Source organism: Xyrauchen texanus, chromosome 32 (assembly GCF_025860055.1).
Source record: "Xyrauchen texanus isolate HMW12.3.18 chromosome 32, RBS_HiC_50CHRs, whole genome shotgun sequence".
NCBI classification, from domain to species: domain Eukaryota; kingdom Metazoa; phylum Chordata; class Actinopteri; order Cypriniformes; family Catostomidae; genus Xyrauchen; species Xyrauchen texanus.
In genome coordinates this window covers 23,160,016-23,173,544 of record NC_068307.1, presented here as the reverse complement: position 1 = coordinate 23,173,544, position 13,529 = coordinate 23,160,016, and the positions used below count along the sequence as shown (strand labels likewise).

The 13,529-nt window shown below is 39.7% G+C and overlaps 1 protein-coding gene across 1 annotated transcript in view; it reads right to left on the bottom strand.

Annotated features, from left to right (window-relative positions):
- Window positions 1-7,240: 7,240 nt before the first annotated feature.
- Window positions 7,241-13,529, bottom strand: part of LOC127626023 (draxin-like) — a 28,953-nt gene continuing 22,664 nt past the window's right edge. The window contains exons 4-7 of the mRNA XM_052101529.1: window positions 11,857-11,977; window positions 11,495-11,587; window positions 11,298-11,387; window positions 7,241-7,557 (exon numbers count right to left, since the gene is read on the bottom strand). Of these exons, the coding sequence (XP_051957489.1) occupies window positions 7,445-7,557; window positions 11,298-11,387; window positions 11,495-11,587; window positions 11,857-11,977 (417 nt within the window). The 3' untranslated portion in view covers window positions 7,241-7,444. The remainder of the gene's footprint in view (window positions 7,558-11,297; window positions 11,388-11,494; window positions 11,588-11,856; window positions 11,978-13,529) is intronic.

Here is a 13,529-nt window from a genome sequence, read left to right as displayed (position 1 = left end):
GTATAAGTAATTAGTACTTAGTGGATTACATTTAAAATGCATTTTACTCAACACTGGCCATATGGCATGTGACAATGTCCCATTATTATGTTTGAAATGTTTATCCTTTCAAACTGCATACTGTTTCAAATACTACTTTCAAAAAATAGAAGTCAGAATACAGTGTATAATACATAGTTTTCAGTAAATAGTAAGATAGTATTAAATTCCAAACATAGCTGTTGTCTTTGCCCACCCCCTTTTTTGAGCAAAAAAGTGATGTTATTGTATCTAGTGTGGAATCTGTGAAAGGAAAAACTGTTATGATCGTATTGTCCTTAGAGAAGTTTATTTCTAGCATTTCAGTTAAAAAAGAATTAATGTTTTGTGGAGCTTGAGAAGTCTCAAGTGGAAAACAATGTGACAGAATGTAAATTTAAAGGACTTTACAAAGAATATAGGGAAATTCTACAGCCCTGCTAATGTAAAACTCTATTAAACAAAGGTGTGTCCCACCATAAAATAGCACAGCGATTTCAACTAACAAGTCATCCATCTCTCCCACGCTCTCTTCTGTCCATCTCAATCCCTTTAACCCTTCACAGCTACTCATTTATCAAGTCATTGTTAAAGAGCAAATTTCCTGTTCACAATAACATCTCTCAATAAAGAAAGTTGTTTGGTACTACAATAAATAAAGCATATATTACAAATCAAACCAAACAAATCAACATCTATAAGAATACAATGGTTGTAGTCAATGACAATCAGTAGAAAAAAAAACCTTCCTTTAAGAAACAAAATGTATCTGTACAGTATAGGTCAGTGGTTCTCAACTGGTTTTGCTTCAGGTTTTTTGTTTCATTTGGCCCAGATTTTTCATTGGGCATCAAGTGAAGACTACACAATATGAAAATCGAACAAAAGTACATGAAATTATTAAATGGCTAGTTCACTCAAAAATTTTAAGTCTCTCTTCATTTAAGGTCTGTTCACAGTAGCGATTCCTTGCATAGGTGTTATAGGCAGGTGTCTAGGGCAGCAACACTCTCTAGGGCGGCACGACATGGTAACTGATCGAGCACCCCTTCACAGAGCTCGCAAGATTGCGATGGGTGAAAGGTGCCACAAATCGTGCCACCCTGGACCTGCTCCGAGCTCGCAAGATCACAATGGGAGAGAGGTGCCCCAAATCATGCCATTCCCGCACAGAGCTCGCAAGATCGCGATGGGGGATGGGGCTCCGAGTTGTTCCTGTCAAGCTACTCAGCCAAAGAGGCTCTGAATGGTTAGGAATATAGATGTTCATAATGCATTCTTACATTCTGAACAAACATAAGATAACCATAATCAACAGTATATGTGCACCATGACACAGGATCGAATCAGTGGTCTTGAGAAAATAAGTATCGATCATGTTATTGCTGGGCAGATTTGACAAAGTCATTGATGATTTTGCATCAGTGAAATCTAGGAGGGCATGGTTAAATTTGAAATGAGGAATTATGTGTAATAACACGAGTGGCAATCTGTAAGTATACTGCCATTTTCTTTGTACATGTTAATATCATTTGTCAAATATATATATTTGTACGTATATAGTTACTTCATTTCTAAATTAATTGTCTTGTTATACCCAAAAATTAATGAGGGGTTGGGAAGATAAGGGTGGCGACATGTCAGATCTCGCCTAGGGCACCAAGTAAGCCAGAACTGCCACTGCCTCTTCACACCAAATCCGTGCAAGATGAACCTCTGATGGAAGGTCTATTCACACAGAGTCTGTAAAAATGTGAAATGAAAAACCATTTCACTCCTGAACAGTAGGTGGTGCTATTGCTGTTCTAAACATGTATACCAGTCTCCTCCCCGCACCTTTAGTTGTTAGAGATTAATATAATGAAAGAATTTATTTACATAATTTGGCATAACTGTTTCATTATGTTCTTTCCATGGTGTTGATTCATTTTGAGGAGTATATAATCTGTATTTTTTAATGCGAGTCAGATGAGTGAAGAGCTCTGATGCATAAAAATATGTTCTATTTATATTTGCACATGTTTTTACTACCAATATCTTCCCAACCCAACGTTTTATAATGCCTGGATAATATAACACAAGGTACAGTGATATAAATACATGCAGAATAATGTACATTAAAAATAACAGTTTAGTATAAAATAGGATGCATATATTACAAATTGTTTATAAGAAAATACTGGCTCACTGCCTTTTCTTTATTTAAATTATTGCAATACTTTTTTATATTATGCTTGTAATAACAAATGCACTGTGGTTCTGTAATTCGTTTGTCTAAAACATTGCATGTGACAAATCTTTTAATTTATTTTTACTACGAGCTTAGTCCAAACGAATTGCTGTACCTCGCGCTATTTTTAATGCCATAAGAACAGAACAGGCGCAGTGATATACATATTAAATAATGCACATTAAGACAAAACACCATAAGCAGATTTTCAAAAACAGAATGGGTTTTTGTTTGCAGTACCAAGGGATCATCATCAGAATATAATTTTGTCCAATGCCTGTGTTTGCCAGTTGATTAGCGCCACCAACACACTGGATTGAGCAGCTGCAGCGACTGATATAAAGCTTGTTTCTCATTTGTTAGTCAGTTTCCTTTGGACTGAGTTCACTTAAACTTGCGTGCTAACACATATTGGGAGTGTCCTTCCACATGACCTAGTTGAAACCTCTCTACAATAACGCCAATATTCTAATATGCAACATCTATGGCAAGTGCTACAGGAAGTGTGGGGTGAAATGTCACCTTAGTATCTGGACAAACTGACAGCTAGAATCCAAGGATCTGCAAAGCTGTCATTGCTGCACGTGGAGGATTTTTTTTGATAAGAACTCTTTGAAGTAGTTTTAGAAGTTCTGAATTTGTTTTTAATTTTTCACATTATTAATGTCCTTACAATACAATGTGATCAGTTGAACGCCACTATGGTGAATAAAAGAACCAATTTCTTTGCATAAGAGCAAAATCTGTACATTATACCAAACCTTTGAGTCTCAAGACACTGCGCTTGTGAATTGCCTTCGTTCTGAGGGATGATTCAGCCTCCCGCGCCCTCCCACCCACCTCTTCTTTGATACTCGAGGGGTCACACGAGGAGGCCCTCAATCTCCATGCAACATTTCTATGCCGATAAATTATGTGCGTGATGAGCTCCGGCCCTCTGCAGGAATGCACGGCCTTGTCTTGTTCACTGGTTCTAGGGATGATGACGATGTCATGTCTCTCGCTGCATCAGGCAAGTGGTGAGTGGATGATGCTATCGACCCTCCACCCAGCGAGGGTGAGGTGTGTGTAAGTGCCACTGACAAAGAGATGCTTTGTGTCATTTCAAGGGCGGTAGAAAAGATTGATATCGAGTGGTCTCCTCCAGAGGAACCAGTCTCGCCTTGATGAACGGTTCCAGAAGTCCAGATGCTGTCAAGCACAGCATCCCATAGATCTACCCCGTTCTTCCCTGAAGTTCATAAGGAACTGTCAAAATCCTGGCTCACGACCTATTCAGCTCGCCCGCACAGCGATTACATCCCCTCTAATGTGGATTGCGGGGAAGAAAACTGTTATGGAACTCACACCCTGTTCATCTTTCTAAGCCGTGTCGACTAACATCTGCACTGGCCTGAAGAGCATGCTCAGCGGTGGGCCAAACTGGTTCAGCACTCCACACAATGACTGTGTGGATGAGCAAGTCTACAATCCAGAGATGTTCAAAGAGCTCCACACCACTGCGGTCTCAGTGATGCAAGCCACGAAAGTCACTGCACAGGTCATTGGCAATTCAATGAGCAACCTAGTATCTTCACATCTGGCTGACCCTCACGGAAATGCTTGATACAGGAAAAGACACAAAATTTGATGCTCCGTTGTCTCCAGCCGGCCTTTTCGGAGGTGCTGTGAATAGAATTGCTGAGCGCTATGTCACAACTCAGCAATACTCACAGGCTATGAGACATTTTAGGACAAAACGGAGCAGTACTTCATCACAATCGGCTCGCTCCTGCTCAGTCTCGGTTCAGGGCCCAGCTAAAAACCCCACACCAGCTGCCACAGCGCATGCAAATGTCGCTGCCAAGCCACTGGTAAAGTCACGCAGCCATGGCCCAAATGAAGGCAGCTGCCTCAGTGCAAGCCCTGCGCCGATGGGAAAAACTTCCCCTGCAGCAAAGTGCTCAAGACATACAATACTGTTCCCCTCTTCCCCAATGCTGATTGTCAGGAAAGGAATATTGTTGTTCAAAATGTTGTTTTCTGTGTCTTACATTTATCACATGCAATAAAGTTAGCACATTATGCACAACCACTTCCCAATGGTGAGCTGTGCATTATGTCTTATAATTAATTATAATATATATTATAATAAATGTACGAGATGCTCACACTTTTTCAATAAAAAGCTTTCTCTCTTCAAAGCCTCACATTATGCACAACTGCTTCCCAATGGTGATCGGCACATTATTTCATCTTATGAACATATCAAATTGCCCTCTGTCCCATTATGCAGACAAGTGGCAAGCTTTTATTAGCATTCAGACTGGGTGCTAAAAAAATCGACCGAACATCATTATATGATACAATTTTTCAAGTCGGCCACTCTGTTTCAACAGTGTTCTGTCTTCCACGGAACATAATAGAGGTTTCACATGAATTAATAAGCCTGCTGTCCCACTGCAAGAATGCGTGGCCTCTCGGGTGTGTCAGAACTGGAGCACAATCTGTGGTCCGACTACACGGTATCCTGTTGTTGCGCGCACAAACACACTCCATTCTGGAGAAGGACGGCGGACATCAGCCCGTTCTGAAATGCTTGAATCAAGCACTCGTGACGCGCCCATTCAAAATGTTAACTCAGAAACAGATCTTATCGCGCACATCCATCATTAGGACTGATTTGCGTCAATAGATATGAAGGACACTTACTTAATATCCCAATTGCACCACGTTACAGGTGTCTTTTTAGATTCGCATTTGAGGGAGTTGCATATCAATTTAAAGTTAATTTCAGTCTGTCTCTGTCTCCCTGCACGTTTACGAAATGTACAGATGCAGTACTCGCTCCACAGAAAATTAACGGTATGTGTGTGTTTTGAATTGCCTCAGTGATTGGTTATTACTAGCCAATCAGAGGCACTACTGAGTGAACACAGAGACTTGCTGCTTTGCCATTTGGAAAATCTGGTCTAATGTCAACTGGGCAAAAAGCTAATTTTTCCCCAGCCAGTAAAAGTCCTTTTTAAGAGTTCGTATCGTGCACACCTCATGAACGAGCACATACAGACCATTCTTTAATGTCTGTTTCAATTCAAAATGAAAAAACATTACCACTGAATTAATTTCATTTTCATTCACATCGTGGTAACTTGCCACTGTCTGGCTGCTCTAGCACCATGGATAGGACCAGACTTCTACCAACAGGGTGTTATGCTGGGTCAGCATAATTTTCAGAAATAAAGTGCTGACCACAAACGCATCCAACACAGTTTGTGGCGCGGTGTGTATTGGGCACACTAAATGTGCCAGAACTGACGCATTCAGTCATGAACACCATTTTACAGGCCAGAGCGCCATCCACGAGATGCCTCTATGCACTAAAATGGAAGGTGTTCACTGATTGGTGTCTTTCACATGGCAAAGACCCAGTCAACTTCCCCATACAAGAAATTCTCATACATTCTTCAAAAGTGATTAGATGCAGGGCTCACTCCGACAATGCTCAAAGTTTATGTGGTGACTACATTTGCATATCACGCACCTGAAGCTGGCGCCACTATATACAAACGGGATTTAATCATCATGTCAGTGACTCATGTCAGTCACTGTCCCGTGGGACTGCAGCATCATGTTTCCTCCCTGGAAGGTTATGTTGTGTAATGCAGCGTGATGGGATTCTGTTTCCCATATGCATTAGCATGCAATGTCAAGTGTACTGAGTAATAAGGGAACATCTCTGTTACGTACGTAACCTTGGTTCCCTGAGACGAAGAGAATGAGACATTGCGAATGCTGGCCAAACTACAAGACTCAGAGTTCTTCTGAGGTGCGAGCGATCCGCTCCTTGTCCCTCAGTCAGAAAATTCTAAGGAATGGTGTTTGTGCACCTGCTTTTATAGCAGACAGCTTCGCGCCAAAAAAGGCAGGGCTCAAACACCATAGCCAATATTAGAATATTGCCGTTATTGTAGAGATTTTTCAACTAGGTGGTGTGGAAGGACACTCCCCGTATGCGTTAGCACGCATGTCCATTTGCCTTCATCTCAGGGAATCGAGGTTACATACGTTTTCAGAACACTCTCCATAAAAAAACCTTAGGACTGTCAAAGGACAATCGGACTCGGTAAGAATAACGGCATCGGAATTCATTGCTACCGTACAAAGCCCATTCGGAACGAACATTCGTACCGAAAAATGGGTTTGTGTGAACAGGCCTTTACTCACCCTCTTGCCATCCCAGATGTGTACGACTTTCCTTCTTCTGAAGAACACAAACAAATATATTTAGAAGAATATCTGAGTTCTTTTGGTCCTTATAGTACAAGTGAATGGTGACCAGAACTTTGAAGCTCCAAAAATCACACAAAAGGCCACGTGAAGATAATCCAAGTAATCCAAATAGATATTAAGAAAGCATTTATATATTGATCTGTTTCTCACCTACACCTATCATATCACATCTGAAGATATGGATTAAACCAATGGAGTCACATGGATTACTTTTATGTGGCCTTTATGTGATTTTTGGAGCTTCAAAGGTCTGGTCACCATTCATTTGCATTGAAAAGACCAATAGAGCTTAAATATTATTCTAAAAATTTTTGTTTGTGTTCTGCAGAAGAAAGTAAGTCTGGGATGGCACTAAGGTGAGTGAATGATGAGAGAATTTTCATTTTTGGGTGAACTATCCCTTGAACATTACATAGGTTGAACAGGAAAACCATCAATTTTGTAAATATGTAAACAACAGCAGAAGTGTGATTTACCAGCTTAACGCATATAAGAAACATTGAGCCCCATCATGTACTTGTATAATCCATAGTACCATGTGATAGATGAGTTTGCACCAAAATACTGTGGACTCAACTAAAAATATGGGAAGCGTATTCTTGTCCCATTTAAGCGTAATTATAAGCCTATTTGTTTTGCTATTTAATTTGCATTAGCACAACCCACCAGTTAAGAAACACCAGTATAGGTAACAGTTACACACTGCACATGTAACTTTTGACAAAACAGCATATGTATATTTATAGTGTGAATTGAGTGCCAGCAAACTTTGATGTGCTTTTATCTTTGACCTGATCTCTTGTTCAGGATAGGCTCAGTTCATATTGCAGTCCATGGGAAAATAGGAATGTGGTTGTTTTGTCTTATTATTTTCTTTGTCATCAGTCATTCTCTGTTTCTTTTTTTATCTCTATATAGGATATATCAGATGGTGATGAAGGCTCCTTGGTCACTGTTTGCTCTTTCTGGTTGCACACAGCGCCCGCGTCTTCGGGTCACCCTTCGCTTGCGATGGAACTTGGCGTAACAGCGCAAACCTGAAAGATTTTAAATAGGTTTTAAGAATATATAGATCTATAGAATTTAGACTGCTAGGAAAACCAAACAGTAAACGCTAATGGAAAATGATCATATAGCTTCAGAAGACTTGGAATATATAACACAAGTCGTATGGACTACTTTTTTGATACTTAATGGTTCTTGTTTTTATTTTTATTTTTTTGTAATTTTTACTTTTGAAGCTTGATAAATGGAAGTGGAGCGTAGTTCTAGCGGGAAGACCAGCAGGTGCACATCATCACGTCACTCCTAGCCAATCGCGCGTAAGCCAATGCTTTTTTAAGTCCGCTCACAATCTATCACATTGCTGTTTCGGTGTGCTAACACTGCAATCATCTCAACTTCTGCCAACATCAAACCCTTGGGGAGTAAACAACCAGCAAACCCGGATCTTCACCCATATCTCATTCACTCAGGAGATCTCTCTCAATCGCATTGCACGACCCGGCGCGGAAGGAGCGCGCACCTCGCGAATCCTGCAAAATCATCGGCCCAGGCAGTAGCCGGCTTCCATCAGAAATAAGCTAAGTCATTTTCATATCCATCAAATGCATTCAGATCTAGTCATGGGTCTAGACCTTCCGTTGCCATGCTACCTGTTCATCACAAAGTTGCAACGCTGCCTGTTCATCATAACGCATTCACATCAACATCAAAAGCCAGTATTTCACGTCAACAGCGCATTCAGTCTCATAGTATGGCAGGCAATCGCGTAATCTCATGAGGGCAACTCGGTCAAGGTTCATTCACTTGTCATTCACGGTCTGCATGCCCGAGCATTCCCCATCGGGGAATTAAGATAATTATTCATGCATATCATCATGTACAGTCAACGCTTATCATACGGGCTCTCATTACTTCATTCAGTAAGATTCCCCCATTTTGCGGCCGCCTTCACCCAAATCACGTAACGGGTGCGTTCCAATCCAATTCATCATCCCTATGCCCTACTCACTAGGAAGACCGAGCCCATGATGTGAGCATTCCGAGGGAGCATGACATTACAGTTTCACCTGGTGATGTCGCCCCCTTCCAGAGCACAAACCATGCAAATTACATACCCAACTTAAATGGCTGTATCTACTGGCTCCCCTGGAGTATGGACACAGTTGTAGTATCTTTCGAAAGAATACACAAAAAAAAACACAACACACGTTGTCCCCTTCGGCAAAGATACCTCAAACAACTTTTACCTCTCCGGAGGGTTTTCATACCAAATGTCTTTCAACGAAGGGACTGTACGCAACGTCGACATTATCGTATGGCTCTACACATGTTGTCCCCCTCGGCAAAGATGCCTCAAACAACTTTTCCCTCGCTGGAGGGTTTTCATATCAAATGTCGTTTATCTTTCAACAAAGACACTGCACAGCAATGCCGGCCTAAAGTAAAGATTCTGCTCAACCAGGGGCTCTCGACGGAGTGCCCAAAATCACACTCGAGGACAAAGAGGAAATGCACAGGGATGAAATCAAACTCAAACTCAAAAAAATATATACTGCTTTCCCATCGCAAAGGCTTCACACAACCACGCCAGAGGTATTGCAAATTTCACGTCAAATTCTGACGCTCGCATCTCTTAATTCCTCCTCCAGAGTGAATGCCCAACACAAGACCTGGTTCGTACCAAACTGGATTATCTCTTTTGGGGGTAGTATACTACTTTCTCTCTTTTTGGGGGTAGGCTCCTCGCCCCTGCCTCCTATCTCCGGCAGGACATGACAGTTCCGGGTACAACTACCTCGGACTGCCGGACGGGGCCTACGCCATAGAGAGAGACATCACCTCCCGTTTTACATCTATCAAATAAATGGCATCTCAAACTTCACTCAAGCCTGCGTGTCTTCCCGATAGAAATGGAAGTGGAGCGTAGTTCTAGCGGGAAGACCAGCAGGTGCACATCATCACATCATTAGCTGGGTAACTCCTAGCCAATCGCACGTAAGCCAATGCTTTATAAGTCCGCTCACAATCTATCACATTGCTGTTTCGGTCTGCTAACACTGCAACCTCCACCTCCCCACCACCACCAGTTGAGCCCTGTCCCGCAGGGGGGTAGGCTCCTCGCCCCTGCCTCCTATCTCCGGCAGGACATGACGGTTCCGGGTACAACTACCTCGGACTGCCGGACGGGGCCTACGCCAAAGAGAGAGACATCACCTCCCGTTTTACATCTATCAAATAAATGGCATCTCAAACTTCACTCAAGCCTGAGTGTCTTCCCGATAGAACCCTAGTTCCCATTAACCTTTGTTGAATGGAAAACATTAGTAATGGATCGTTCATGATCGATTTGTTCATTTAGAATGAATCTTTTATATGACTCGGAAGAATGAGAAGTCTTAGAGAGTGATTCGTTCATACTGTCATAGCCGTGTATGGGCAAAATTCTTGATTGTATTTAGTTCATTTGATGCGGGGGCAGCTGAATTGGCTCTGTACAGGAAACTAAATTGATTAGTTCACCTCCCTAGTCTTCGGGTATGAGTCTTTCATTAATTTGACACGTGACAGCCTCATACAGTAGGTACCCATAGGATCTGTACAGGAAACAAAATTGATTAGTTCACCTCCCGACTCGGTGTTCGGGTACAAGTCTTTCATTGACATTCACGTATTGCAAACAGAAGTTACTTAATACCTACCAACTTAATACTTCCAACATGCAGTTACTGATGCTTTATTTTTGCCCTTGAAGTTACACTGTGTTTCTGGTCTCTAGATTTAGCTTTCTTGCAATTCATAACTTTGTGAATATTTCTTTCATGATATTATTTTCCCCATAACATTGAATCTGGTAATAAAGAGTAATGTTTTAAACTTTGTATGACTTTTATCTTCTCATCAGAAAATATCATATACTACAAGAGCAATAAGATAGCCCCATATTATTTACTTTACTTTTATTGAGTTGATTTTGAATAAACTGTCATTTATTTTTCCTTCATGATGCGTCCCCATATTGTATTATTTATGTATTTCTTCTCATGTTCTTGTTGGGAACTCTAGACCCAAATTAAATATGCCTTACAGAATTTCACTTTGATTTTCCTGATAGTTAGCTAAGACTATTTGATTTTAATTTTACACTTGTGTCAACACTTCCTGCATTAAATACATGAAAATAATTCATTGTGACAATTCATACGATATTAAAATGTAATTTATTGCCATACCGACATGTACTGATCATGACATAAACAACTGCAACACATTTACTGTGAGCTGTAAAGAAAATTATGAAAAAAGACCAGTAATTGTCATTCATGAACGAGTGCAGAGCCTAATAGTCGTCACGTGACAAATGAAAAAAAGATCCGAAGACCGACTCGGGAGGTGATCTAATCAATCTATTTCCTGTACAGAGCCCACTCGGCTCTCATGTGACAAATGAATAAAAGACTTGTACCTGAAGACAGACTCAGGAGGTGAACTAATCAATTCTGTTTTCTGTAGAGCCTATGCGGCTGTCACGTGACAAATGAGCGAAATGACTTGAATAAAGATTTGTTAATTTTGCTGAACGAGACTCAAAGATCCAAGTCAGTAAAAAGATCTGATCTTCCCATCACTAGAACACATCAGCTTGGACATACGTCTACATTTTTCTTTTTTTGTGTCATGGAATAAAGAAAGTTAAATGGGTTTGGAATGACATGAGAGATGGTAAATCATGGCAAAAGCTTTAGCACAAGTATGCGACACGTGTAACACCCACCCTCCTCACACATGCAGTCATCGTAACACTTGTTGTTCAAGCCACGGTTGTGAGGTTTGCACTCATGTTCTCTAAGGTCACAGCAGGAACCTGATCAATGAACAATGAGATAAACCACAAACAGATAAGGACTTTCAATATCCTATGCAAATGGTTGTAAGTGAGTAATGTTTAAATGATTATAGGGGTGCACTAACCAGCGAGGCAGTCGAGATGATGGTCACATGGTTCGATGACATCAGCATCGAGTGTTGAGTTCCCATTGCTCTTGTTTTTGCTGCGACGTTTATCTTTGTAGCAAAAATTTATATAGACACAGGCCTCCTATGAAATCTTTTATTCCCAAATCAGTTGTGAGATGGCAAATAATTTATGCTTAAGAGATTCAACAATCTTAAGAGGTTAATTCGATCTTATAATCAAATATTCATTCAGATTTTTTATAACTTGGTGACCAAAAAAAGCTATTGGTCTTAAAATATATTAAAAAAAAGAAAAACTTAGCAGGAAACAAATATGACAGTTTATACATTAAGATCATGAGCATGTGCTTTCATACCTTTTCTTTTGCTGGATGGCCAAGAGTCAACAGGCTTCATATCTTCATAATCGGTCCAGTCGAAGAGTGCCATGTCCAGGGTGGGCAAAACCTCCCCATGGGCTTTCCCTCTGCCTGATTTCTGAAGACAGTTGAAACATGATTAAAAAATGTATAGTGATTCACACCTTAAATAGGTTTATTTTGGAAAAGCCATTCATTACTTTAAATCAAAGTGCTAATTCAATTCAATAATTTGGCAATTTTGCATTAATTTTACATTAGAGCATCAATATTTATGTCTGTTTTTACCATAAATTATCCTCCCTGCCCATTAGGTGGCAATATGCACAAAGAATGCAAATCACATAAAAACTAAAGAAGAAGAATGCGAAAGTGAAAGTGGAGATTGATCGTAAAGAAGAATTTAAAAATGTATCTGTTTCGTACCCACACTTATCATATCGCTTCTGAAGACATTCATTTAACCACTGGATTCCTTTAATGCTGCCTATATGTCCTTCTGGAGCTTCAAAAGTTTATAACCATTTACTTGTTTGTAAATGCATTGCATTGTGAGGACCTACAGAAATGAGATATTATTTGTTTAAATATTTGTTTGTGTCGACTTTATAGACATTACAGTTTTATCGTCTGTTAATGCTGATCTTCTGTAAAGATGCTTTGAAACGATGTGTGTTGTGAAAGGCACTATACAAATAAAATTGACTTGACTTGACTATCAGCAGAAGAAAGAAAATCATACACATCAGGGATGGCATTAGGATAAGGAAATTATGAGAGAATTGTCATTTTTGGGTGAGCTATCCCTTCAAAGACAACATGAAACTATATTCATAAAGTGACATAATTCAGAATAAGGCAGAATATTCTGCTAAACATAATCTTAGCAGGGAAATATATTAACTAAAAAGTTTTGGCTAAATTACTCCAAAAAGTAATTCACAAATTACTAATTACTACTCTAAAATTGAAATTAGATTACTGACTTTACAGATTATTTAATCAAAAAGTAACCATATTTCTAAATACTTTTAAATTACTTCACATAAAAAAAACAACAACAACTCAACAAATTCAAAATAATGTCTGTATTTCCTCCTCGTTCATTGATTCGTTAGGGGGTGCGCTCTGTTCAGCTAACGCAAAAAATGTATAAATCAACGGATGTTTTAAATGTATCCTAGGTATATAATGTTATTTTAAAAATATGTGTACCCCAAGTAATTAACTTACTTGAAAGTCAATTACTGTAATTGTACTATAGTACTTTTTGTACTAATAATGAATCTAAATGTATTAACTACTGTGTAATTAGATTACACCCAACACTGACTAGATATATATATGGGATTATTAATTATGATTAATGGAAACATGGAAATATGATTAATTCAAACATGTTAGGCTATGATATTATCAGGGGCCAAGTTCCAAAGTTCTGTAGTCTAATTCAGGGTTTCTCATTGTCTGCTGGGTACAAATTACCAATTAGAAGGATAGAATGGTACATTTGCAATGTTTTGGGCAACAGTGACCTTTATTGTCGAATCGTGTCAATATCTCCAAATAACTGTAAGAAAGAGGCTGTATTTCTCTGACGTTAATTATTATTTGTCCAATCACTCTACAATGCTCATCAATGCTACAAATTGTTCTCTTTATGTAGCATT